Below are 26,854 nucleotides of genomic sequence, written 5' to 3'. Positions count from 1 at the left end.
ATCTTTGTCTCCGTCCTTTGAAACTCAGGCAGCTGGAAAGGGTAATAAATAATGATTTTGCTTGATCACGTTGCTGGAAAATGTTAGGGAGAGGCCGGTTCTGATGTGCGCTTGGCTTGAACATCTTTAAGACAGAAAACGTGAAAAGAAAAAAAAAATTAAATCTTTCGGTCTGAGAGGTGAAGTAGACATGGAAGGAGACAGCACTTTATTTGTCACCGGTAATCAAACGGACATGTAGATTAAAAGCAAATTTCATAATAATACTCTATAATACGACGTTGGCATTAGAAACAATAGAAATAATGGGAATCATTACCGTATGAGAGAACATTATACATCGATGATAACAAGGAACAGAAATAGGAAAAATAAGCTATGAACATGATAGCTAAAAATAATAGACCAGTGTGTTATGAAGGCCAAGAAGTAAAACGGGAAGTGTAAGAAAAAGAAAATGGTGATTTAACGCACCGGAAGGAAACGAGGGTGATCGTTCCTGCTTCAGCAGACAGTTTTGTCCCGACTCCAGTCTTGAATGTTAATGGGAATGAAGCCCCTATCTCGGCTCTCTCTCTCTCTCTCTCTCTCAGACTTATAGTCGGTATGGTGTTCCTTTGCTTAGATCCATTGTACTTTAACGTTCAGTTCCTATTACTTGTGTCTTGTTATAGCAGGAACAGTTAATGAAGATGTACCAGATCCATGCAAGTGTTACAGGTGCTGTACACGTGAAGTCTGTCACAAGGAAGGAAGTTATGTAACTTTCTGCTTGTCAATCATTGAACGTCAGACAAAATTTAGTAGCAATATTTTATATTCTGTTCTTTTCTTTCATACTATTAACCACTGTAACTTGCAAGACACTTAATGACAAGTTATGAAATCAGGCCAAATATTTTTAAGACTTCTCGCTCATGGCCTCATGTTTTTTTTTTTATCTATATTACGAATGGAGTGTTTGTATAGATTACCAAGTGAATTTCTTTGTCCAATACAACTCCTTTTCTTCGCTAAACATTTAATATCCTTTGTGCTGTAAAAAGAGAGAGAGAGAGAGAGAGAGAAACTTGGGATTTCCTTCCTTTGCAGGTTAAGCGTACGTGCTTGCGGGTTTGTGCTGGCCCCGTCGGTTTGCTCAGCTGCGGCATCTCCTTTCTGTGGCCTATCCCCTGTGGATTCCTCGAAGGCTTTTCCTCCCTGTTGTTGAAAAGATTCTCCTTCCGCCTAAATCTTACATGTGCACCTTTCTTCTCGTTTCCAGAACCTGGTCCAGATTACTCTCTAGCCGTTCCAGGAGGATTTCAAGTTTTCCTTGTCTTGGCAGAGTTTGTGCTGTTGCTTTGTTTGTGGATTTTATTTATTTTGTTTATTTATTTATCGTAAATTTGAAATCTTTAGATGTTACATTATAAATCGCAACGACTTCTCTAGTCCCCGTAGGTTTTAGTACCGTCAGTGCTCCTCATGCGGTGCACTGTAGGCATTACATAAGGTTCTTTGCAGCGTGCCTTCGGCACCTAGCTGCAACCCCGTTCGGTCCTTTTACTGTACCTCCTTTTATATTCTCCTTCTTCCATCTTACTTTCCACCCTCTCCTAACAGTTGATTCATAGTGCAACTTCGAGGTTTTCCTTCAGTTACACCTTTCAAACCTTCATACTCTCAGTTTCCGCTTAGCGCTGATTGACCTCATAGGTCCCAGTGCTTGGCCTTTGACCTAAATTCTATATCCAGTTCAATTCAATTCATTTCTAGTAATTTTCATCATCTTTTTAAATTTCAGTAAAAGTCATTTATGGGGAATAATCATGAGAAGAAATGTGGAACATATACGAGTATAAGAAAATAAGCTGGATTCATTTCCAATATATTAGTTTATAAAGAATGGTTTTACCTGTAGAGAAGAATCCGTTTTCAAATGGAAAGTGTCTTACGAAATTGCCTGCGTTTCAGTCCTTCACGTGGGGTAACGATTGGTAAAGAGCAAATTTGTTATGGTGCATATTCTATATCAACCATACACTGCATATTATAGCGGCAGCGGGCGAGTCAGAAGCTTTCATTTTCGTTGCCTGATGACCTACCATTAAGAAATCGGACGCAAAGTTGACCAGTAAATTGCCAGGCACGCTGGTGCAGTGATGGCTGCTGTCATAGCATTATTAAGGAATGGACATTTCCTGCGTCATGTGCTAAGTCAGTTATTCGTTGTAGATTATCATTGTCATTCGTTGTGTGTCGCAGCAACTCTGATTCCTTAAAAGTCTTCATCGAGAAATCATTCTATAAATAAATAATAACCAACCATCTGATTTGTCTGTAAACCAGCATAGTGGTCTTTGTCTGTTTCAAATGGGCATCTTTTTCCATTTTGAAACACTTAGTATGTTTTGGAAGGTGCATTTTGCGGGGCTGCGGTATTTCTTTATTTTTTCTAAGACGTTAAATACAATATTTTGGTTTAGTCTTGGCGTTGAAGGTAAGTTTAGCCTGATCTGGTTTTTGGTGACACATCCGCTGAGGGTCTTGAGATTTTTGTCAGGCTTAATCATCATGTATGGAGTATTGTTCTCCTGTTATTAGAGAGGCCATTTTTCATCCTCTTGATGGCACAGCGGTTTTCTAGATTGTGCAGGATGAAAGGCTTTCCATCTGCCAAATGGCAGTTCTTATTTCTAACTTGGATTTCTACCAATTCTGCCATGAGGTTGTGTCCTCCTGCCATTTTTACATGTATTCAGCTTGAGATTGTTCCTGAGAACTGCCTGGTTGCATTTCTCTTCCAATCTTATCCTCCATACACACATCAGGCTTTATAATTCCAAATATGCCGAAATTTCAAACTGGAGGCTTCCGATTCAATCAACCCTTTCAGTAACCATACCCGACTGCAATGTGAAATCATGTACCCTCTTCGCGTTTCAAAATAATTCAATCTAAAATTTCAAGAGCTGTATCTGCCATTGCTTGAGGGCTCAAGTCCAATTTTGTATTTCTTTGCAGTAATGGTATTTTATATATATATATATATATATATATATATATATATATATATATATATATATATATATATATATATATATATATATATATATATATATATATATATATATATATATATATATATGTGTGTGTATATATATATATATATATGTATATATATATGTGTATATATATATATATATATATATATATATATATATATATATATATATATATATATATATATATATATATATATATATATATATATATATATACATATATACATACACACACACATAAATACATCACAAATATTAAACCAAAAATATCGTTTAATATGAAATTTACAATTATCCGTCATATTCCCATGTTGGGTGTAAGGTTTTCCTAAGACACAGTGAATTCAATATTATGACATTTGTGGTTAATTTTTGGGTATATAATTGAGCTGTGTGTGTAAATGACAAAAATTAACAAACATAGACACACAGACACACACATATATATATATATATATATATATATATATATATATATATATATATATATATATATATATATATATATATTCCTAGACACACACGTGTAAGCATCCATTATTTAATTTATTTTTATTTTTAACTCACCAACAGCTCTTAACTGACATTGTTAGTTTTGGTGAGTGTTCATTATTTAGGTCGTAGCAAGAAAGTTTCGCATAATTTACCTGTTAAAAAGTTCTCATAATTTACTTGTTGAAAAGTTCTCATGCAAGACTCTTCTGCGACATCATATGAGACTCGTGGCATCCCCCAGCAACCCTCCATCCCCTGAGAACCCCGTCCAGCCTCCTTTCATCCTCGGCTAGTGTCTTAATGCTCGATGATTTGCCCGAAATAGTGGCTTTTATTTCAGAAAAGCCCTAAAGGCTATTTGTTAGGGGCGCCCTGCTGCTGCCTCTGCAGCTTCTGCTGCTTTCCTGCTGCTGTGTTAAGAGGGAACCATTAGAGGAAATGAAAGCTCCACCCGGCTATATGTTGAAAGTAATTGCCACGTTGGCTATTTATTCGTTCTCCTTATTTGTTTACGATTAGAACGAACTCGTGCTCCAAGAACGTCCACTTGGAAAGAATGGGAATGACTGCAGATAACTTGGGGTGTTAAGGGTTATTATATTGATTTTAGTTTTCGACAAATTGAAGTCGCCCTTATTCCAGCACCGGCTCTTGCTTGCATTAATCGCTCATAAAAATAAATTTTGTTATAGATAATTTCTAAAACGTTAGTCCAAGTGAAGAGAATTCAATATTTATGTTATCGTAGAAGAAATTGGTGCGAATGGTGAAAATGTTGCTGAGGCCAGCAGCGTAAGTGATTGTCGCAATTGTTGCTGAGGCCAGTAGCGAAAGTGATTGTCACAGTTGTTAAAAACGTTGTTGCGGGCAGTAGGAAGAGCGCTTATTACTAATGAAAATGTTGCTGTGGTGTGTAGTAGGAGCGATTGTTGGGAGTGATGAAAATGACAGTGTGGGCAGAAGGCTTGAAAATATTGGTATTAGTCAGCAGTGGAAGAAGGTGTTGGGATTATTGACATTTTTCTGTGGTCATGAGCAGAGGTGATATTTACAGGTGTTGAAAATGTTGTCTGGGTAAGCAGTGAGTGTGATTGTTACATGCATTGAAATGTTGCTTTGACTTAGAGCGAAAGCGATTGTTATGACTAGAAAATATTCTACTCGGTAGCCTAGACGATTGTTCTCAGTGTTGTAAGGTATGTCCAGTAGCAGAAGCGATTGTTGCGAGTGTTGGAAATGTTGCTGTGGCCGGATGCAAGTCCTGAAAGCGATGTGTTTAATAGCCAAGATGATTGTTGTTAGTGTTGGAAAAGTTTTCAGTAGATGAGGCAGTTGATGTGAGTACTGAAAATGTGGTTGTGTTTTACGAGTGCTGAGTATGTTGTTGTGACAAGTAACAGAGGTAATTGTTACAAGTTTTGACAATGTTGCTTTGACCTGCAGCATAAGCAATAGTTGTGATTGTTGAAAACATTCCGTTCAGTAGCCGAGACGATTGTCGCGAGGGTTGAAAATGTGGTTATGTCCTGTAGCGGAAGTGATTGTTGCACGCACTGAAAATGTCGCTGTGAATGTTGGGAATTTTGTGTTTAGTAGATGAGACAATTGTTGCGAGTGTTGAAAATATCGTTTCAGTAGCTGAGTCATTTGTTGCCAGTGTTGAAGATGATGTGATCGCCATTAGCGGGAGCGGTTGTTGCGAGTTCTGAAAATGTTTTTTCAAAGAACTGTTGGGTTCCTGCGGCAAAGCTTCAATATGATATTTCATATTCGAAGCTACAATGTTTTCTTAAATTTGTCTTTTTATTTGATGAATAGCAAGCACACACACACACACAAGACGTACAAACATACGCATACAGGCATACGTACATAAGTACAAACATAAATGTATCTTTATGTTCTTCTCTCGGATTGGAGATACTTCAGTTTTCGTATGCGGGTCATCTTCCACATGAAGCAGAAGTAGGTTATTGCGAGATGTGCATCTAAAAATCCGACCTGGCGATCTTAGGAATCCCGAGAGTTTCCGATAGAGACGTAAAGGTTCACTCACTCTTCCCCCTCCCGCCTTCTACCTCTGAAATGTCACTGCCACTGGAATCAATAGTACAACGGTCTGGCAGAGACATAGAAAAGAGGGACGAGAAGGTATTGGCTTTTTCGCTGGGGTAGTAGGTCGACGGGGGGTGGGGTTGGGGGGGATTAGCTTGATTGTCTTTCAGCATTAGTGTATGTATAGTTATAAGTGATTCCTTGGAGAAGGAGAGAGAGAAGTTTTTAAAGGTAATTTGGGCTTTGGAATGGTTTTCCAGGAAACACCCGACTTTCGATAACTTATTGTGATTTCATTTCTTGGCTCGCCAGTATGTTTGTGTACAAGTGTCTCTGATACTATCTTTCATAAAGACTTTAATGGATATATTTTCTTATAAGTAGAGTAGCAAATTTCATAAAGGCTACTAGTAATTACGCAGTGTTTTAACAACATTTGGACACATTACGGTAAAAATGCCCCATATTGCTATCCACGATACTTAAGGGTAATTTTGAAGTTATTAAACTTCAGTATCACTCTAGTTAGGTTTATTGTTTTCATACTTCTTCTTTTTCTTCTTCTTCTTCTTCTTCTTCTTCTTCTTCTTCTTCTTCTTCTTCTTCTTCTTCTTCTTCTTATTATTATTATTATTATTATTATTATTATTATTATTATTATTATTCAATCAATCATTTTGTTCAGGTGTTTATGATATTTGGCAGGAATTTAATACATTTAATGGAATAGTCATACAAGATCTCTGATTGTGCAAATACGATCAGGAATAGAATCTCGGGTAATTTTTAAAAATCACATAGATCATGTAGTATTGGTAAAAGATTGTGTGATTCCTAGTACATAAACACATCAATAGTTTGAGTTTTAACATTTGTGTAGATAATGAAGGCACAATAATGCCAGAGATCGAATACGGATATCTGTTGATACAAACAGAAATTTGATATTTCAGTTGCCTATAAATTTTCAATAATTTATCCTCAAGAAGGCTTGGTTCATCTTTCCAAAATGGCTCACGCTTTCTAATGTGTCAATTCCGAGTTCTTACGTATCCGGAGAAACCGTAAACCCGGAAGTGATGCTTCTGCGCCACAGCGACGTTTGCATAATATTATGTTCTGAGCTTGAGAGGGTGTCAGAGATTTCTCTGCAGCACATCTTATCCTAAAAGACATACTTTGAAATTATAGAGCGAAAAGTTCCCCCGATAATTCAGGCTGAATTCTACGGGATTTAACTAAAGATTTAGCGTTAAAGTCAGGAGAAATGATCTATGGGACAATAGTAACATTCTTCTGCAAGGTAAAGTTTATTGATTGTTACAGACAGTTAGGCATATATTCTAATTGATAGTGTTATTAGGACGGTGATGACAGTTTCCTCATTTCAGTTTTCTTTTAGGTTCTTGTAACAGGTTTTCGTAGAAGTGGTGGAAATTTTTTAACATCAAAGTCTTTTCGTAGTATTTGACGCATATCTAATTAGAGGTGAAAAGATAGGTGCTGATGTCTTTTGCCTAAAAGTTTCTCATTATCAAGGCCTGATAGTGTGAAGAAAAAAGGTCTTGGGACCATATTCAGCGGGATGAAAATTGGCCCATCTTCATTCCCGCCAAGACAAAAAGATAGCGAGTACATTTTTCAGAACGGATTATTCTCTCGCATAATCATACAAACGTACGTTTATTTTGTTTGCTTATTGAATTCTAATCTCCCTTGCTTGTCTACATTCTTCAGGTTGAGAAAACGTTAAATTTAAAGTTTCTGATTAGTGAGCACAAGGCGTTAATTTTGAGAACATGATAGTCATTCCTAGGTGTTCGCCTGTATAACGGTCGATAATTTTGTAGATTATAAGGATTTGGATTTGTTTTTGTGTCGATGAGCTTTCCCTTCGCGTATTCTAAAATTTTTCGACGTAAGTGTGGAAATTAAAAGGCTGGTCATTTTATTTTATACGACTGTGTTCCGCTTGAAAATTCGCTCAAGAAAAATTCTCTCTCCATCCTTAAAAATTAATATGATACCAAGTCAATAAAGTAATCAGTTAGTCAATTCCTTTGCCTTTGAGCATGGTTGAGTGTCACTTCCCGCCCAGTTGCTTCAAAAATTATTGAACTAGATAGTGGCCATTATTGTGATTATCTCTCTGCTACAGCTTTGGAACCATAATTCCACTCATCATTATGTGGTTCTTTCGAGTGTTCTTGTTCAGAGGACTGGTTATTATTGTGGATTTACTAAGAGTTTCTCCTTACTATTCGGACTTAATCAGGAGTTGCTTCTGACTCTGCGAGCTACATCTGGTGTTTCTTTTTACTGGTGTTGCTTTGTAGTTTTCTGTCAAAGAAAACTATTGTGACGGCTTTGCCTGTCTGTCCGCACTTTCTCTGTCCGCCCTTAGATCTTCAAAACTGCTGAGGCTTGAGGGCTGCAAAATGGTATGTTGATCATCCACCCTCCAATCATCAAACATATCAAATTGCAGCCCTCAAGCCTCAGTAGTTTTTATTTTATTTAAGGTTAAAGTTAGCCATGATCATACTTCTGGCACCGCTATAGGTACCAACAACACAGGCCACCACCGGACTATGGCTGAGTTTCATGGGCCGCCGCTAAGAGTTTCATGGGCCGTGGCTGAGTCCACCACCGGACTGTGGATGAGTTTCATGGGGTGCAGCTAAGAGTTTCATGGGCCGTGGCTGAAAGTTTCTTACAGCATTATACATTGTATAGAAAACTCGATTGTGCCGCGCCGAAGAAACTTCGGCGCATTTTTTACTTCTTTATTATTATTTTGAGCTAGACATAGTCACATTTTACTCTGCGAGATGAACCTGGAGTTACTTGTTTTCATATGGAACTGAATCTGATGTTTTATTAGTCGAGTTGAATCTGGAGTTGTTTTTTCCTATTTTAGGTGATTCTGGAGTTTTTTTTTTTACTTAAGGTTTTTTTTTACTTACGGAATTGACTTTGTAGTTGATTTTTATTAGTCAGGCAAAACCTGTAATTTTTTTTACTAGTCAGGGCAGATTCTGGGGTTGATTTTTACTAGTTGAGCTAAATCTGGAGTAGTTTAACCAGTCAGGCTGAATCTGGACTGTTTTTAACTAGTTGAGCTGAATCTGGACTGTTTTTAAGTAGTTTAGCTGACTCTGGACTGTTTTTAACCAGTTGAGCTGAATCTGGACAATTTTACAAGGAGGTGAGCTGAATCTGGACTGTTTTTAAGTAGTTTACCTGAATCTGGACTTTTTAACTAGTTGGGCTGAATCTCGACTATTTTTCAAGCATTTGAGCTGAGTCTGGACTGTTTTTCAAGTAGTTTAGATAAATCTGGACTATTTTTTAAGTAGCTGAGCTGAATCTGGATTGTTTTCAGTAGTTGAGCTGAATTTCAACTATTTTTCAAATAGTTTAACTGAATCTGAACTATTTTTCAAGTAGTTGAGCTGAATCTGGACTGTTTTCAAGTAGTTGAGCTGAATCGGGACTGTTTTTAAGTAGCTGAGCTGAATCTGGACTTTTTTCAAGTAGTTGAGCTCAATCTGGACTATTTTTCAAGTAGTTAATCTGAATCTGGACTATTTCTCAAGTAGTTGAGCTGAATCTCGACTGTATTCAAGTAGTTGAGCTGAATCTGGACTATTTTTCAAATAGTCGAGCTAAAGTCTAGAGTAGTATAACTAGTCAAGCTGAATCTGGAATATTTTTAACCAGTTGAGCTGAATCTGAACTATTTTTCAAGTAGTTGAGCTGAATCTGAACTATTTTTCAAGTAGTTGAGGTGAATCTGGACTGTTTTTCAAGTAGTTGAGCTGAATCTGGACTGTTTTTCAAGTAGTTGAGCTGAATCTGGATTATTTTTAAGTGTTGAGCTGAATCTGGACTATTGTTCAAGTAGATGAGCTGAAACTGGACTACTTTTCAAGTAGTTAAGCTGAATCTTGACTATTTTTCAAGTATTTGAGCTGAACCTGGACTGTTTTTCAAGCAGTTTAGCTGAATCTGGATTATTTTTTAAGTAACTGAGCTGAATCTGAGGTTGTTTTTAGCTGGTCGAGCTAAGTCTAGAGTAGTATAATGAGTCATGCTGAATCTAGACTATTTTTAACTAGTTAAGCTGAATCTGGACTATTTTTTCAAGTAGTTGAGCTGAATCTTCACTGTTTTACAAGTAGTTGAGCTGACTGAATTATTTTTCAAGTAGTTGAGCAGAATCTGAATATTTTTCAAGTAGTTGAACTGAATCTGGACTGTTTTCAAGTAGTTGAGCTGAATCTGGACTGTTTTCAAGTAGCTGAGCTGAATCTGGACTGTTTTCAGGTAGTTGAGCTGAATCTGTACTATTTCAGGTAGCTGAGCTGAATCTGGACTATTTTTCAAGTAGTTGAGCTGAATCTGGACTATTTTTCAAGTAGTTGAGGTGAATCTGGACTGTTTTCAAGTAGTTGAGGTGAATCTGCACTGTTTTCAAGTAGTTGAGCTGAATCTGGACTATTTTTCAGGTAGTTGAGCTGAATCTGGACTATTTTTCAAGTAGTTGAGGTGAATCTGCACTGTTTTCAAGTAGTTGAGGTGAATCTGCACTGTTTTCAAGTAGTTGAGGTGAATCTGCACTGTTTTCAAGTAGTTGAGGTGAATCTGCACTGTTTTCAAGTAGTTGAGCTGAATCTGGACTATTTTTCAGGTAGTTGAGCTGAATCTGGACTATTTTTCAAGTAGTCAAGATGAATCTGGACTGTTTTCAAGTAGTTGTGCTGAATTTCAACTAGTTTTTAAATAGTTGAACTGAATCCGAACTTTTTTCTAGTAGTTAAGCTGAATCTGGAGTTGTTTTTTAACTAGTCGAGCAAAGTCTAGACTAATAAAACTAGTCAAGCTGAGTGTGCACTATTTTTAACTAGTTGAGCTGAATCTAAACTATTTTTCGAGTGGTTGAGCTGAGTCTGGACTGTTTTTCAAGTAGTTGAGCTGGATCTGGACTATTTGCAAGTAGTTGAGCTGAATCTGGACTATTTGCAAGCAGTTGAGCTGAATCTGGACTATTTTTCAAATAGTTGAGCTGAAACTGAACTATCTTTCAAGTAGTTCAGGTGAATCTGAACTGTTTTTCAAGTAGTTGAGCTGAATCTGGACTATTTTTCAAGTAGTTGAGCTGATTCTGGATTATTTTTAACTGTTGAGCTGAATCTGGACTATTGTTGTAGTAGTTGAGCTGAAACTGGACTATTTTTTCAGTTAGTTGAGCTGAATCCGGACTATTTTTCTAATAGTTGAGCTGAATCGGGACTGTTTTTCAAGTAGATGAGCTGAATTTGGACTCTTTTTCATGTAATTGAGCTGAATCTGGACTTTTTCAAGTAGTTCAGCTGGTCTGAACTATTTTTCAAGTAGTTGAGCTGACTCTGGACTATTTTTTAAGTAATTGAGCTGAATCTGGACTATTCTTCAAGTAGTTGAGCGGAATCTAGAGTATTTTTCAAGAAGTTGAGCTGAAATTGGACTATTTTTCAAGTAGTTAACCAGAATCTGAATATCTTTCAAGTAGTTTAGGTGAATCTGGGCCGTTTTTCAAGTAGTTAAGCTGAATCTGGAGTTGTTTTTAGTCTGTCGAGCTAAGTCTGTAGTAATATAACTAGTCAAGCTGAACCTGGTCTATTTTTTAACTAGTTGAGCTAAATCTGAACTATTTTCCAAGTACTTGAGCTGAATCTGGGCAGTTTTTCAAGTAGTAGAGCTGAATCTGGACTATTTTTAAGTGTTGAGCTGAATCTAGACTATTTTTCTCGTAGTTGAGCTGAATCTGGACAATTTTTCAAGTAGTTGAGGTGAATCTGGACTATTTTCCAAGTAGTTGAGCTGAATCTGGACTATTTTTCAAGCAATTGAGCTAAATCTGGACAATTTTTCAAGTAGTTGAGCTGAAACTGGACTAATTTTCTAGTAGTTCAGCTGAATATGAACTATTTTTCAAGTAGTTGAGCTGAATCTGGACTATTTTTCTGGTAGTTGAGCTGAATCTGGACTATTTTTCAAGTAGTTGAGCTGCGTATTGAATATTTTTCAAGTAGCTGAGGTGAATCTGGACTATTTTTCAAATAGCTGAGGTGAATCTGGACTATTTTTGAAGTAGATGGACTGAATCTGGATTATTTTTCAAGTAGTTGAGCTGAATATGGACTATTTTTCAAGCAGTTGAGCTGAATCTGGAGTATTTTTCAAGTAATTGAGCTGAATCTGGACTATTTTTAAGTGTTTAGCTGAATATGAACTACTTTTCAAGTAGCTGAGCTGAATCTGGAGTATTTCCAAGTAGTTGAGCTGAATCTGGACTATTTTCAAGTAGTTGAGCTGAGTCTGGAATATTTTTTAAGTAGTTGAGCTGAGTCTGAACTATTTTTCAACTAGTTGAGCTGAATTAGGACTATTTTTAAAGTAGTTGAGCTGAATCTGGACTAAATTGCAAGTAACTGAGGTGACTCTGGAGTATTTTTTTAAGTATTTCAGCTGAAATCGTACTATTCTCTTGTAGTTGAGCTGAATCTGGACTATTTTCAAGTAGTTGAGCTGAATTTTGACTATTTTTCAAGTATTTGAGGTGAATCTGAACTATTTTTCAAGTAGTTGAGGTGAATCTGGACTGATTTCCAAGTAGTTGAGGTGAATCTGGAATGTTTTTTCAATTTGGTTGAGGTGAATCTGGAATATTTTCAAGTAGTTGAGCTGAATCTGGATTATATTTCAAGTAGTTGAGCTGAATCTGAACTATTTTTCAAGTAGTTGAGCTGAATCTGGACTATTTTTCAAGTAGTTGAGCTGAATCTGGACTATTTTTCAAGTAGTTGAGCTGAATCTGGACTTTTTCAAGCAGTTTGGCTGAATCTGGACTATTTTTCAAGTAGTTGAGGTGAATCTGAACTGATTTCCAAGCAGTTGAGGTGAATCTGGAATGTTTTTTTCAATTTGGTTGAGGTGAATCTGGAATATTTTCAAGTAGTTGAGCTGAATCTGGATTATTTTTCAAGTAGTTGAGCTGAATCTGAACTATTTTTCAAGTAGTTGAGCTGAATCTGGACTATTTTTCAAGTAGTTGAGCTGAATCTGGACTATTTTCAAGTAGTTGAGCTGAATTTTGACTATTTTTCAAGTATTTGAGGTGAATCTGAACTATTGTTCAAGTAGTTGAGCTGAATCTGGACTGATTTCCAAGTAGTTGAGGTGAATCTGAACTGTTTTTCAATTTGGTTGAGGTGAATCTGGACTATTTTAAAGTAATTGAGCTGAATCTGGATTATTTTTCAAGTAGTTGAGCTGAATCTGAACTATTTTTCAAGTAGTTGAGCTGAATCTGGACTATTTTTCAAGTAGTTGAGCTGAATCCAGACTGTTTTTCAAGTAGTTGAGCTGAATCTGGACTCTTTTTCAAGCAGTTGGGCTGAATCTGAACTATGTTTGAAGTAGTTGAGCTGAATTTGGACTAGTTTTCAAGTAGTTGAGCTGAATCTGGAGTTGTTTTTAGCTAGTCGAGCTAAATCTAGAGTAGAATAAATAGTCAAGCTGAATCTGTACTATTTTAACTAGTTGAGCTGAATCTGGACAATTTTTCAAGTAGTTGATCTGAATATGGGCTATTTTTTCAAGTGGTTGGGCTGAATCTGGAATTTTTTCCTGTAGTTGAGCTGAATCTGAACTATTTTAAGCAGTTGAACTGAATCTGGACTGTTTTTCAAATAGTTGAGCTGAATCTGTACTATTTTTCAAGTAGCTGATCTGAATCTGTACTATTTTTTCAAGTAGTTGAGCTGAATCTAGAGTTTTTTTTTAACTAGTCGAGCTAAGTCTAGAGTATAACTAGTCAAGCTGAATCTGGACTAGTTTTCAACTAGTTGAGCTGAACCTGGAGTTGTTTTTAACCAGTCGAGCTAAATTTAGACCAGCATGAAGCAGAACCTGGAGTTACTTTTTAATAATGGATCAAAATCTGGTGCTGTATTTTTATTTGTTGAACTGAATATAGAGGTGCTTTATACGTATGGAGCTGAATTTTGAGTTGATTTTTAGTAGTTGAGCCGAATCTGAATGGGCTTTGTTTACTATGCAGAGTTAATGTAGAGTTTTTTTTTATTCAATCTGGATGTCAAGGAGTTGACTCTAGAGTTCCATTTTCGTATTCAAGCTGAATTTGGAGATATTTTTCACGATTTTAATTAAGTATGGAGTTCTTTTTTTTTAGTAGTTGAGATAAATCTGAAATTAACTCCTACCAGGTGAGCTGAATCTGAAATGGTTTTTCTACTAATTGAGCTGAATCTTCTTGCATCTTACTAGTCAAGCTGACGATAGAGTTGCTTTAAGTACTGGTACACTTAAATCTCGAGGGTTATTTATGCAATCGCGCTGATTCTGGAATTTTTTAAATTAGTGGATCTGAATCTTGAGTTATTTTATATAAGTCGATATGAATTTGGAGTTATTTTATATAAGTCGGTGTGAATCTGGAGTTATTTTATCTAAGTCGATGTGAATATGGAGTTATTTTATACGATATGAATCTGGAGGTTTTTCTATATAAGTCTATATGAATCTGGAGTTATTTTATGTAAGTCGATGTGAAGCTGGTGTTGTTTTATATGTCTGTATGAATCTGGAGTTTTTCTATATGTCTATATGAATCTGGAGTTATTTTATATAAGTCGATATGAATCTGGAGTTATGCTATGTAAGTCGATGTGAATCTGGAGTTATTTTATATGTCTATATGAATCTGGAGTTTTTCTATATAAGTCTATATGAATTTGGAGTTAATTTATATAAACCTATATGAATCTGGGGTTATGTTATATAAGTCGATGTGAATCTGGAGCTATTTTGTATGTTTATATGAATCTGGAGTTTTTCTATATAAGTCAATATGAATCTGGAGTCATTTGATATAAGTCGATATGAATCTGGAGTTATTTTATAGTATAAGTCGATATGAATCTGGAGTTATTTTATGTAAGTCGATGTGAATCTGGAGTTGTTTTACATAAGTCGATATGAATCTGGAGTTATGTTATATAAGTCGATGTGAATCTGGAGTTATTTTATACAAGTCAGTATGTATATGGAATTTTTTTTCTATTATTGTCTTACTGAATCTGGACTGTTTCTGGATTTGTCGAGTTTTATCTCAAGTTATTTTTTATTTTTTGCTATGTTTTATGTTTTTATTGGCTGCAATTTGGAGGTTTTTTTTATAGTAGTCCAAAGGAAGTCTAGAATTTTTTATTTACATAAGTTTTCTTTATAATAGTCAAACTGAAGAATCTGGAGTTGTTTTTTCCTACTTGATCTGGTTTTAGGTTTACATCGTGTCGTCCGTCGTGGAGCATATTCTCTCTCTCTCTCTCTCTCTCTCTCTCTCTCTCTCTCTCTCTCTCTCTCTCTCTCTCTCTCTCTCTCTCTCTCTCTCTGTGCCAGAAGAAAATAAAACTATCCTCTTAACTTTTATTGTGCCATGACGTCATTTTAGGGTTTTTTTTTTGTATTTTAAAGAACATTTCAGGATTATGGTGTTTAGGCAGTTTTTTTTTTATCTTGACATTAAATGGTATTTATCTAATGTATTGTGCGTCAGAATTGTAATTTTAAGGAGGACTAGTCATTTTATCCAATATGTTTGACCATTTGTTAAAGGACGTTATTTTGCAAATCCTTCATGAATAAGAAATATATCCGTAATGTTGTTTGCCGATGTTATGATTTCCATGCAATGTGGTCTTTGAGTCAGACAGTAATTTTCAAGTTGCAAGTGCCTTGTTTATGAGGTCATAGGTTAGCTAGAGGTCATGAGTCAATAAGCGCTTCTGCTCGCATTCTAGAGCTCTATCATGAAATTGGGTCCACGGAAATAGCACAATACATTTAATTGGTACGTTGTGACATTAATAGAGGAGATGATGGATGTTTCCAAACAGCTGAATATCAGAGTTTAACTTCATATTGGAATTAGAAACACAGGTAATAAATTGGAGGTCAAATATGACAAGATAAATGTCATACTTGAAGAGTTGGGGTAACTTTGTGAAAAGGAGGGCCTACGGAATGCTCCAACGTGTAGACATTGCCGGACGACTTGAGCGCAGCCTGCAGGCATGAACAGTTCACTGCTATGCATCTGTGGTCTTAATGAGTTTATATAGTTTCATTTGGGAGACTCACACAGTTTTGCACCCTATTTTCGAAGTAGTTTGTCCCATGGTTTAAGTAGTGCATTGTTGTTATTTATGAAATTTTATTTGCCGATTTGGGCGATATATCTTACAATCTGGACCAGTTGAGAAACAAGGGAAATGAGTGCAGGTAAGTTCATACTGGTCCACTCCCATATAAAAACAAAGGTATTAGCGTTGGGTTAAAGCCACGGTCACGAAAAAATACTTATTAAAAATAAACTCAAATCAGACTATACTGATGTCTTTTGTGTTTTTGAATTGACGATAAATATCTGCAGCCAATCACGTGTAACTTCAAGGATATCGGCTGCTGATAATCATTGTCATCTAGAAGAATACTGTACATGCTGGCTACAGCGCGACATATGCAATATTCATATGGAAGAATCCCATTAAATTTGCTGCGTGGAATATGTTTAGCCTTTATAGGAATGGTTTTCAATTGCCCTTGTAAACTGATTAAAATCTTATAAATAAAATATAACTGGCTTCAGGAAACTGAGTGGTCAGGAAAAGATGATGTACATTACACACGAGTTCTGTGCTGTACAGCGGTAGGCATGATGAAGCAAGCAGTAATTGTTTGCTTACAGCTGAATGCGGAGCAAATGGTTTGACTTATCCATAATAGTGACATATACAGTACCTAAACGGAAGACAGCGTATACCAAGCTGTTTTTTTTTTAACTCTTAAGTGTTAAGCCTAAGCTTGATAGAATTATATCAGATAGTGTTAATACAAAATTTGGACGAGAAACCAATGTATTTTCCCTAGTAACAGGGATGCCTAGTTTACATGAGGGGTGTAACGAAACTGAGTAAGATAGAGGTCTTGTGCAAGTATGAGTAACAGGTTGATAGAAGAAGACGCATTTCCACAAAAATGTTCGTCATGTTTAATAATTACTTCAAACGTATACATTCATAAGACGTAAGACGTTTAAATGGAGCCGGCAGCTCCCCTGACCATTATCCGGTTGTTGCCAAAGTTGAGGTTAGAAATATGGTAGTAGAGGTGATATCAACCGAAAATAAGTCAAATTCACTATTGGGAGTCGGAAAAATTAGAAAATAGAAAATAAGTGAGTTCTTTTTATTGTAGTCATACGGAATCTGGATTGTTTGTATACTTTGTCGAGTTTTATTTTTTTTTTTTTAACTCTGCACTGAATGTAGACAGACGTGTTGGTTCGAAATGCTGCAGTCAGTCAGTAGGGGAGGAGAAGGTGAATACAGTGATAAGAGGTGGGAAAATATACGGCAGCCCTGTCAAATAGCCGCACGAGACTATTGGTTTGAAGGTAAAGATTAGAGCAGCAGACGACAGGAAAAAACAAGGATACAGATAAGCACAAGACAAGTCGGGTAAAAGTTGCACTAAACAACAAGAATCAGTCTAAAGGAGGAAGGAGATGGTAGCACATAAGATTCAACAAAATTGGTGAAAATATACCGGTAATACAGTAGAAAAGTCCAGTAAAGCAACTTTGCCTCCGGAAAAGTAAGAGATATATAATTATTATCAATAAGTTGGCCCATAAGAGACAGAGAGGGAACTACTGTATTAAGGTACCAGAAGTTGAGAAAATATGGAAAGAAAACTTTGTTGTGCTTCAGAACAGAGACAGGGCAAGCAGTACAATACAAGAAGCGCCACTACTGGAAGTTAGTGAAATTGTGAGCTATATAAGGAGGGACATAATAAAATCTGTAAAAGGCAAAGCATCTGCATTGGATAATGCACCAGCTGAAATACTGAAACTTTGAGAAAAGGCGATGCAATCCGTCATCTTCAATTTGATGCTAATGACATTGAGATAAGAAGAGATGCCAAGTTCGTGAGACGATCGCACCCGCTCGGAAAAAGGTGAAAAGATAACATACAGAAACTAGCGAAAAACAACGTTATTCCTACATAAGACGTGAAACCCAAATGATCAAATACAAAATAACCTCACTTTGAAGACATGAGGCGAAACTACCAGGAGGGTTGTTGCAGTATATGAATAATAGCTCTGATATGCACCCTAGACCAACTAATATGAAAATATTCGGAGCATAACAAGACATATCGTCGTATCCATATGTTTGCATTGTTGAGCGTAATGTCCTTAAAGTCCTATCTTTAAGTTTTGTGATGAAGTGGGATAGAGGTATCAAGAGTTTTATTCAGATAGGAAGACACTTCACTGAATGCTTTGGTGTGAATAGTTGACTAAAGCAAGGCTGCCTGATGGTACCATATCGTATTTTGCAGAAAGAGAGGCGGTGCAACGAAGCATTGAAGAATTGAAAAACTTTGCCTGGTCATGATTGGGTAATATCAGAGTCTTGGCTGCGCTGCGCTGAAGGTGGAAACAACCGGACAATTGTTGGTGTCCTTTATCTAAGGAGACGGCTTCTAGAATGGGGATAAAAGTAAAAGCACAACATTTTCTATATACTGATAGAAATATTGAATAAATAATGAACCAAGAATGAGATGGAAAGGGCGATACGCCGTAGAATGAGTGCTGGAGAGATGGTTCCAGTCGTGAAGAGGAATAAGAATCACCCAGATTGTAAAATGTTTGGACTATGTAGATGCGATGAATTTTAGTCCCTTACTAAGAACTTTGAACCAAATCCGTGTGGGTCCGAACCCATTATCAAGAAGAGTAAGCAACACTTGCGGAAGAATCAAATACCGCTCAGGGTAATGAAAGGCCCGGTAGACAACAGATCAGTAAATAGACCCGAAAAACGATAGAAAAGATAGCCTCTTGGAGCGTGTATGGCCTTGGATATTGAAGATGTTCGTGCTGATTGGATTTTATTTAACACAAAAGAGCGACATGGAGAGGTCTGGTGCAAGCGGCAGTAGGTTATAATGATGGCCTAGATTCTAGCGGGGGGAGTGAGTGATTTATGGTTAGTGAGTCTTCGTAAGAAAATAGACAAAGGTTCATCACTGGGTAATCCTGAATTACGGTTCATAAGTTATAACCAGTCAAGTATTAAAAGAAGTACTAGCTTTATGAGCAAAACTTTTATTTCAAAAGTGGAAATAGTCATCTTACATGTTTTGTGTCCGCTTTCCGTGACTGAATGCTGGAATGTGTCAAGGTCATAAAGATATAATCAGATGTTGTCGTAGAAAACTCCCTCGTTCGACGTCCATGGAGGCACAAAAACATATTTTTTAAACGAAACATGAAGAATCTCTCTCTCTCTCTCTCTCTCTCTCTCTCTCTCTCTCTCTCTCTCTCTCTCTCTCTCTCTCATTGTTGCCATTAAGGTGAGAGGAAATGTCATGGACATATGGTTGAAATTTCAATATCGAAAGTCTTCTCGCAAGTGTACTAGTTTTGTACATACAAACCATAGTGGTTCTTTTTACTTTGGCATTGACGCTTAATTTGAGTGCTTTATTGAGTGTTTTGAATGTTATATTTTTGCCTCTACAAAATATAAAAGCAACGATATAAGCAGTACTGTTTGTAGTTACTGGCTTTTAGAATTATGAAAGCTAGTACTGTTTGTGTATATATATATGTATATATATATATATATATATATATATATATATATATATATATATATATATATATATATATATATATATATATATATGTGTGTGTGTGTGTGTGTGTGTGTATACACACATATATATACACATATACAAGCGAAGAACAGGAAAATTTTTCCACGTGTTAAAAAGAGCGGGTGCAGGAAAACAAGCAGATTCCAAGTACAGTAGTTTCATCGTACGTTTCGTGACCCTTTGTCATATCATCAGGGACATCTGTAAATGAAATGATCAAACAGTAGAGTGCTTTCAAAACATTAAGCAGATACATAAAAATATGTGCACTAAATTACACTTAAAATTACACACACACACACACACACACACACACACACACACACACACACACACACACACACACACACACAAAACACGGAATTAAAATTATATAAAAATGAATGAGGCATTAAGTAAAATCACAGACATACTAAAACTTATTCATTAAATTACACAAAAAAAAAGATAATTTAAATTGCACAATATGAAAGGGAACAACAAAACCAATAAGTAAGATCACAGTCACACTTGCCGGACAAACACCAACCTTTCAAAGCAAGAGGAAAAAACACACTAAAATTCATATAAACATACTGACCAGAGAACCGAAAGTATAATCAACCAAACTAGGCAATAAACAGTGAAACAACCATAGTTTCGTGTTTAAGGGAATGAACTTTCAATTTGATATTGAAGCTGTCAAGTATAAGCATTTCTGATGTTTATTTTGCGTGGCCTATAATTTTGAAATAGTCAAACTTAATAGGTGTTTTTCAATTGTCAGCATGGTGTCTGATGTTGGACAACTCAGTCTGCAGCCAGTACGATGACTTATTCCAATATGGGAATCAGCTCTCACCTTTAGTAAACGTCGGGTCGAACCCACATAATTACCCGAATTACATCCGGGGGTATTTACACTCATGTGCTAGGCCCAACGTCAAGGCACAGAGCCGATCTTTCACAGAAAACAGTGAGCCAAAAGTTCTGTGATTTTTGGAATAAGTTTCAGGTTGAGGGCTCCAATGCGTCTGTGGATCATCTTGATAATTTGGTTCTGAAAATTGTGGTTATTTGGTATATAAATATGGAAAGCTGACAAACATTAGAAGTTCAGGAACTTTGTAAGTAGGAATGGTAGGGGAAAAGTTCTTACCAAGGACCTGGTGGATGATTTTGTAAATCAGTTTGGTTGGGAAGCAATTATTGTTAAAATACTGGATTAAAAATACAATTTCACGGTGAAAAGCGGCCCCAACAGATGTCAAAGTAAAAGCTCTATGTACTCGTACAAGTGTATAAATGGCATTGACTTTGACATTAAAAAAGCAAAAACTATAAAAATTGGAGCCAAGACCCGTAAATGTCGTCCTCCTGTAAATGGTAGTATAAAAATGATCGTGCTCTTTTGAGATTAAAACATCTAACAAAGCTAGCTTACCTTCATATTCCTTTTCCTGGGTAAAGTGTAAAAATCTTTCTGCATCATAGTCATTTTTAAACAGGACAAAGGTGTCGTCTATATACCGTGAATAAATTAGGGGATGGAAGGACAGGGGGCAGTCTTCCATATGTGCTCCTCCAGAGAGTACATAAAGATATTAGCAAAGGTTAGGCCCAGAGGCGACCCCATTGCCATCCCATCCATCTGTTTGCATGAATGTTTATTAAAAACAAAAGCCGTGTCCAGCACGGTCAATTCTAAAAGGGAGCTAAAAGAATCGACGTTAAAATTACATTAAATAGAGTCGGGTTGTGGAAATAACTTGGCCAAAATTAGATTAATGGTTTTTCTCACAGGTACATTCGTGAACAGTGCTTCAGCATCTAGACTGGACATATATAAGTCTAAGTCCTGTGGGAGTATTCTACTTTTAAATTCTTCAGAATTCTCTAAAGTATATTGGTTACGAGTCAAGGGCTCCAATAACGGTACTAAGAATTTTGCAGGTTTATAGTTGGGAGAGTTAAAAGAGGCCAGGATGGGACGAAGGGGGATAGCTTGTTAATGGATTTTTGGCAACCCATATAAAATCCCGAATGAAGAGCCACTGAGGAATAAATCCTCATAGGTGTGTTCACTAATGTAACCGTCTCTCTTGAGCGTTCGTAGGAACTGGTTGATCTTGTCCTCCACCTTGAAGATCTCGAAATTGGGTTGCCCTATGTTCCTGAATTTGTTCTGGTCATTAAGGATGTCATTTATTTTATTAATATAATCTTCCTTATCAAGGATTACAGCGTCCCTCCCCTTGTCTTACCTAAGGACAACAATATCATCACGTTGCGATAAGATTTAAGAAGTTGGCGATCACATGTTAAAAAAGGGGCCCAATTGGTTTTTAAATTAGAAAAAGTACTGTGAGCAATCACCGTAAGTTCATTTTGTAATTAGGATAAGTTTTTACACAATTCTCGCCTTTTTATGCGTTGAAACAGTACTTCTATGGGAAGAAAGAATTGACAAAAGTTAGGTTTAAAATTAGGAAGGCAGATTCCAACCTGAAAGAAAGGAGAGACTCTTCCTGTTTAGACAAAATATATTGAGAATAGTTGAAGACGGTACTTAATTGGTTATGGAATTTAGGGAGTAAAATTCCGAGATTGGATAGTTTTTTAACATGTGTCCTTTGAATATTATTATTAAAACTTTGGATACTTTTGTTAAAGAGCATAATAAAAATAATCATGCTATTAAAATTTTACGATTAATTTCATCTCCCTTCAAAATAAGGGATCGTTCATTAGCAAAGAGAATTTCATGAGGAGTGTTCTTAGAAAAATATGATATTTGTAAATGTTACTGAAATGGGTTGTGCATGAAAGACCCAATGGTCAAATCAAATAAATTATCGAATCGCCAGAAAACTTAATTAGGTTTTAAAGAGCCTAACCTTCAAATCTCATAAACAGTCACTGGTTACTGTTAATAAAACAGGCCCTCGTTTAATGCTCACTCAGGCAAGAAGCACATAGGACGGGATATTATCCACAGTAAACATTAAGATAAGTACCTCGGTATCAGGAGATGTTAAGTATACCTTAGTTTAACCAGACCACTGACCTGATTAACAGCTCTCCTAGGGCTGGCCCGAAGGATTAGACTTATTTTACGTGGCTAAGAACCAATTTGTTACCTAGCATAGGGACCTACAGCTTACTGTGGAATCCGAACCACATTATACCGAGAAATGAATTTCTATCACCAGAAATAAATTCCTCTAATTCGAACTCAGGCCTTAAGACTTCAGGGTGAGTTGAGCCCTCGCCGCCCAAGCTGCAGTCACGAGAGCCTGTGCCGAAGGAATTTTCGCTCTCACAGGTCGCCTTCCATTCAGTAGCTGGCCAGACCATAAGTTGGTTAACCCTCTGTAATTGGAAGTTCTATAATCACTTTCTGTTCGAATAGAGGTCAACGGCTTTTTGTCCGTGTGTGTGTTTTTGTATATTTACTTGCTCTATATGTATACCATATATATATATATATACTATATATATATATATATATATATATATATATATATATATATATATATATTATATATATACACATACATACATATATATACTTATATAAAATAAATAATTGCCTTTTATTTATTTAACAACCGGTATTCCAGCAGTGAAAAAATATTCGACTTTCGTAGTAGCGTTTTTGTACAAAACATGTTTTGAGAAGTGAGAAAGCACAAGAATGAACTTTGCACAAGCTTTATGCATTTTTATTTGATATTTATGCATATTTATTGATTGTTAATGATACACTGGAATTGAATATTCATTTCATTGAAGATCCCTGTTGGTGTGAAGACTCGGGAGGTTTACACCGGGCCTTCTACCCCATCTTCGGGCATCCTTAGGGTAAAGGCTCCAGCTAGCAAGGTCGACCTATGCCCTATTAACGAACCATCATATTGTATTTAAATATGACAAAGCCTATGGTTCATGATCAGGATTCAAAATAGAAACATTTAAATTGAATAATTAACTTTTAAAGTTTTTTCTTTTCATTTTTTTTTTCTAACAGTCACTTTTAGAACCGTACCCATAAGTAATCGTGATCAATTGCAAGGCTTTGGAATAACTTTTCTGCTAATTATATCAGAAAAAAAAAATCATGTTTCCATGGGGTCCTAGCCCATGTTGGAACTTTGGGAAACGATGGGCTTAACAGGTATGTGAAAAATGCTGTCAATAGTATATGTGTATATATATATATATATATATATATATATATATATATATATATATATATATATATATATATATATATATATATATATATATATTGAGTTATCTTGGTCATGAAACTACCCTTAAGATCGTACATTTTAATATTTAATAAAATCATTAATAAGAATTGTCAAGGCTTTAGAAGCAGCGTATATACTGGTAGTCTTCATTCCAAAAAGATAGAAGTAAAATTGTTTTAAGGTGGCTGAGTATATTTAACAAGGTAGCAACGTTCCGTGTGCGCACTGTAGTGAGTTATCAGTTCAGCATACTTTAGTGTATTGTAGCAAATATAGTGACCACCGATGGAGGTTTTATCTTGGTGAAAAAACCCTTCTGAAGTTCGTCTAATGCAAAAATTCCTGCACTCAGATTTTTCAAGAAATAATATATTTAGAGAGACAATGACTTTCATAATGTATTATCCTGATTTATTCTGTTAATTGATTTTCTTAACATTTAAATTCTTGTTTTCCTAATCCATGTTCGTATGTAATTTATTTTCAACATAACCATATAGAGAGGATTATGAGTAACTAATGAAAGTGAGTGAAATGAAGGTTTTTGAAGCTTTTTCACGTTTTATGTCGTGTCATGTCACCATTCCTTCGCATTTAGCACCGAATTACCTTGGCTGTGTCCCTAAATACCACCCATCCATCCCAAGCCATGTTATGAGTTTACTCAGCATTCGAAAGATGGAGTTTTAAATTTTTTGAAGTAATATGTGACATCACTTCATCCAAAAGGTAGTTAACCCTTTCTGACTCCAGTGGTGTGAACCTACATTACTTTTCCAATCCCACATCAAGGCCTTTTTCATTATGGGTTCGAATTCACTTGCTGCAAGATATACTGGAACAAACTGTCCTTTGCTTATACATATTTATTGATATAAAGAATTTATTGATACGTTTGTTTTTCTATTATTTTTTTATTACATATATTGTTTTATTCAGTGTTACTTATAATCACAAATATAAAGTTTCGCTCATTGTTATTTCTTATTGATTATATGGATATTGCAACGCAATTTACGGCCTTCTGTTATGTATGCTCCTTGTGAATGATAAAATTAGGAACTATTTTTGTTTTAATCAACATACAGAAAGTAAAACAATTTTCAAGCAGAGAATTTGATTGACTTTACAAGTTGAACAAAGACATATACGATCAGCAGAAAACTAAAGTTGCTTTTCCCTTATTTCCGTTATTCCTCAAGCGTGACGGTTTAGGGAAGGTTAGAAAGAGGAGGAAAGCGGAAAAATGGCAAAGCGTAACATTCACAGCCTCTACCAGTGACTGGTCACGTCCTATACCAACTCTTGGAGATATTTGACTCCCCTTCTGTTTTGTATTTGAAATTTAATTTCGTACTCTTGTATAGAAACAAGAGGCCCAAATTTTATGTAGAATGTGCAACCAATTGAAGGTTATTCTTGATCATGCTTTTATTGTATAATTGGAGTTCGTGTTTTCTGTGTCAGTATGTGATAATTATCTTTATTTACAGGCAGTAGTGTTCGCCGGGTGGGTGGTGGTGGAGGAGGAGGAGGAGGAGCAGGAGGAGGAGCAGGAGGGGGAGGGGGAGGAGGTGGAGGAGGAGGTGGAGGTGTTGGTGGTGGTGGAGGCGAAGAGGTCGGATCAAACTCCCGTGGTTCATCTCCCGCCCGCGCTCACGCCCACTCTGCTGCCACACCCTTGCACACCACCCCGCCCACGCTACTCAGACACGCCCAGAATCTGTAAGTACCCTTTCCTTTTCCCAACATGAGAAATTCTATGTTTCTATAGCTATATTATTTTGCTTTTTGAAGATTTATTTATAAGTTGGTATTTGTGCTTAGAAGTGAATATAGATTTACAATTCCAAGAGGTCGTATCATTCGGTGGTATTTGTTGATCTGATTCAGTTGATTATGCATGACATATTATGTAATCGGTGTCAAATTGTTTTTCTTTTATATGTAGCACCGTTTATTTGTATTCGTGTGTTGTGTCGTGTAGTATTAGTTGTTGTTACATTTATCTCGGCTCTGCACCATTTTTCAAGTATGTACGGTATCACTGTCTACTGGAATATATGTTTGTAAAGACGCAGAGTTTATGGAAGTGTTCAAATGCCGTCATGTTGAGAACTATAACCACTTCTGAAGAAAAAGCCGTCGACTTTTTTCTAGGTGAGCGTTTGTACATCAGGTGTAAGGCACATGTACTGTGATGGTTAACCTTCAATGCCTCCGTTTCCCCAGTATTTAACATCGCCCCTTACGTAACTTTCCCGTTCTCCCGCCCTCTACCGTATCCCCTCTGCCGCAGAGCATGACTTATCTGGGATGGGTAAGTGAAACGCGGGTGGTACTGCCCGTAGACTAATGGTATGGATTGTGTGTATCGTGTTTTGTTTGAGATCTCCGTGCATTTTTGCGATACTTCGTTCGTTTTCATATTCAAATTTATTTATTTTGTAACCTGCGCAGTGGGGCTGTACCCAGCCATTCCCTTGGTATTGGGTTAGGCATGAGCTAATGATCCTGTTCCATTGTTTATTCTTTAATTTTCCTTTTCTGTCTCTAAACTGCAAGAAACACAAAAGTACTCAGTTTCTTTAGCTAGCTAACATAACTTGGAGTTTCCTCCCCGGAACCAGTTACCCTGGTTTGGCTTGTGAAACGCCCAGTCGGCAGGATTTGTGCAGGTCTGCTCTAACTCGGCATAAAAGCCTAGAAAATCCCACCATTACAAATTAATGGTAACTCATTAACACGCAAGTACCTTTAAGAAAGATTATCATAATCCACACTTTCAACATACTCTGTTACTAAATTTTTGAGAAGCTGTAATCCATTTTTTGATCTAGATAATAATTTTTTCAGGTTAGTTTTCAGGCCGTGGACAAAACCTTTAGTATTATTACGCATATATATTTTTGGGGGAGGTTTTTCATTAACATGGAAAGCAACATTGATTATTTTGATGGAGGATCTTGGTATAGTAATGATGCGAGATTCATCTTGTTACTTGACTCGTAAAGTGACCATAAAAGTCCCTCTTTCAGTAATGGTAACCATACATCTTTGCATGTGTGGTTGCCTGTAGAAATAAATCTTCTGAAACTATTTGCTTGTTTATTTTTTCTTATTATTTGCTTATTTAAGTAAGACAGGACTTCATGCTAAAGGAGAAATCTGAAATCTTTTTACCAGCTGGAGATATTTGTTGAATGGCTTCTCTTA

General features: G+C 36.3%; 1 protein-coding gene across 7 annotated transcripts in view; it reads left to right on the top strand.

Moving 5' to 3' along the window:
* Window positions 1-26,854, top strand: part of LOC136842616 (transmembrane and coiled-coil domains protein 2-like) — a 499,544-nt gene that overhangs the window by 267,781 nt on the left and 204,909 nt on the right. For all 7 annotated transcript variants that reach the window (XM_067110211.1, XM_067110218.1, XM_067110216.1 and 4 more), the window contains exon 3: window positions 25,132-25,363. In XM_067110211.1, the coding sequence (XP_066966312.1) occupies window positions 25,132-25,363 (232 nt within the window). The remainder of the gene's footprint in view (window positions 1-25,131; window positions 25,364-26,854) is intronic.

The sequence above is a fragment of the Macrobrachium rosenbergii genome, chromosome 10 (genome assembly GCF_040412425.1).
Source record: "Macrobrachium rosenbergii isolate ZJJX-2024 chromosome 10, ASM4041242v1, whole genome shotgun sequence".
NCBI classification, from domain to species: domain Eukaryota; kingdom Metazoa; phylum Arthropoda; class Malacostraca; order Decapoda; family Palaemonidae; genus Macrobrachium; species Macrobrachium rosenbergii.
This window is presented reverse-complemented; position numbering and strand designations above follow the sequence as displayed.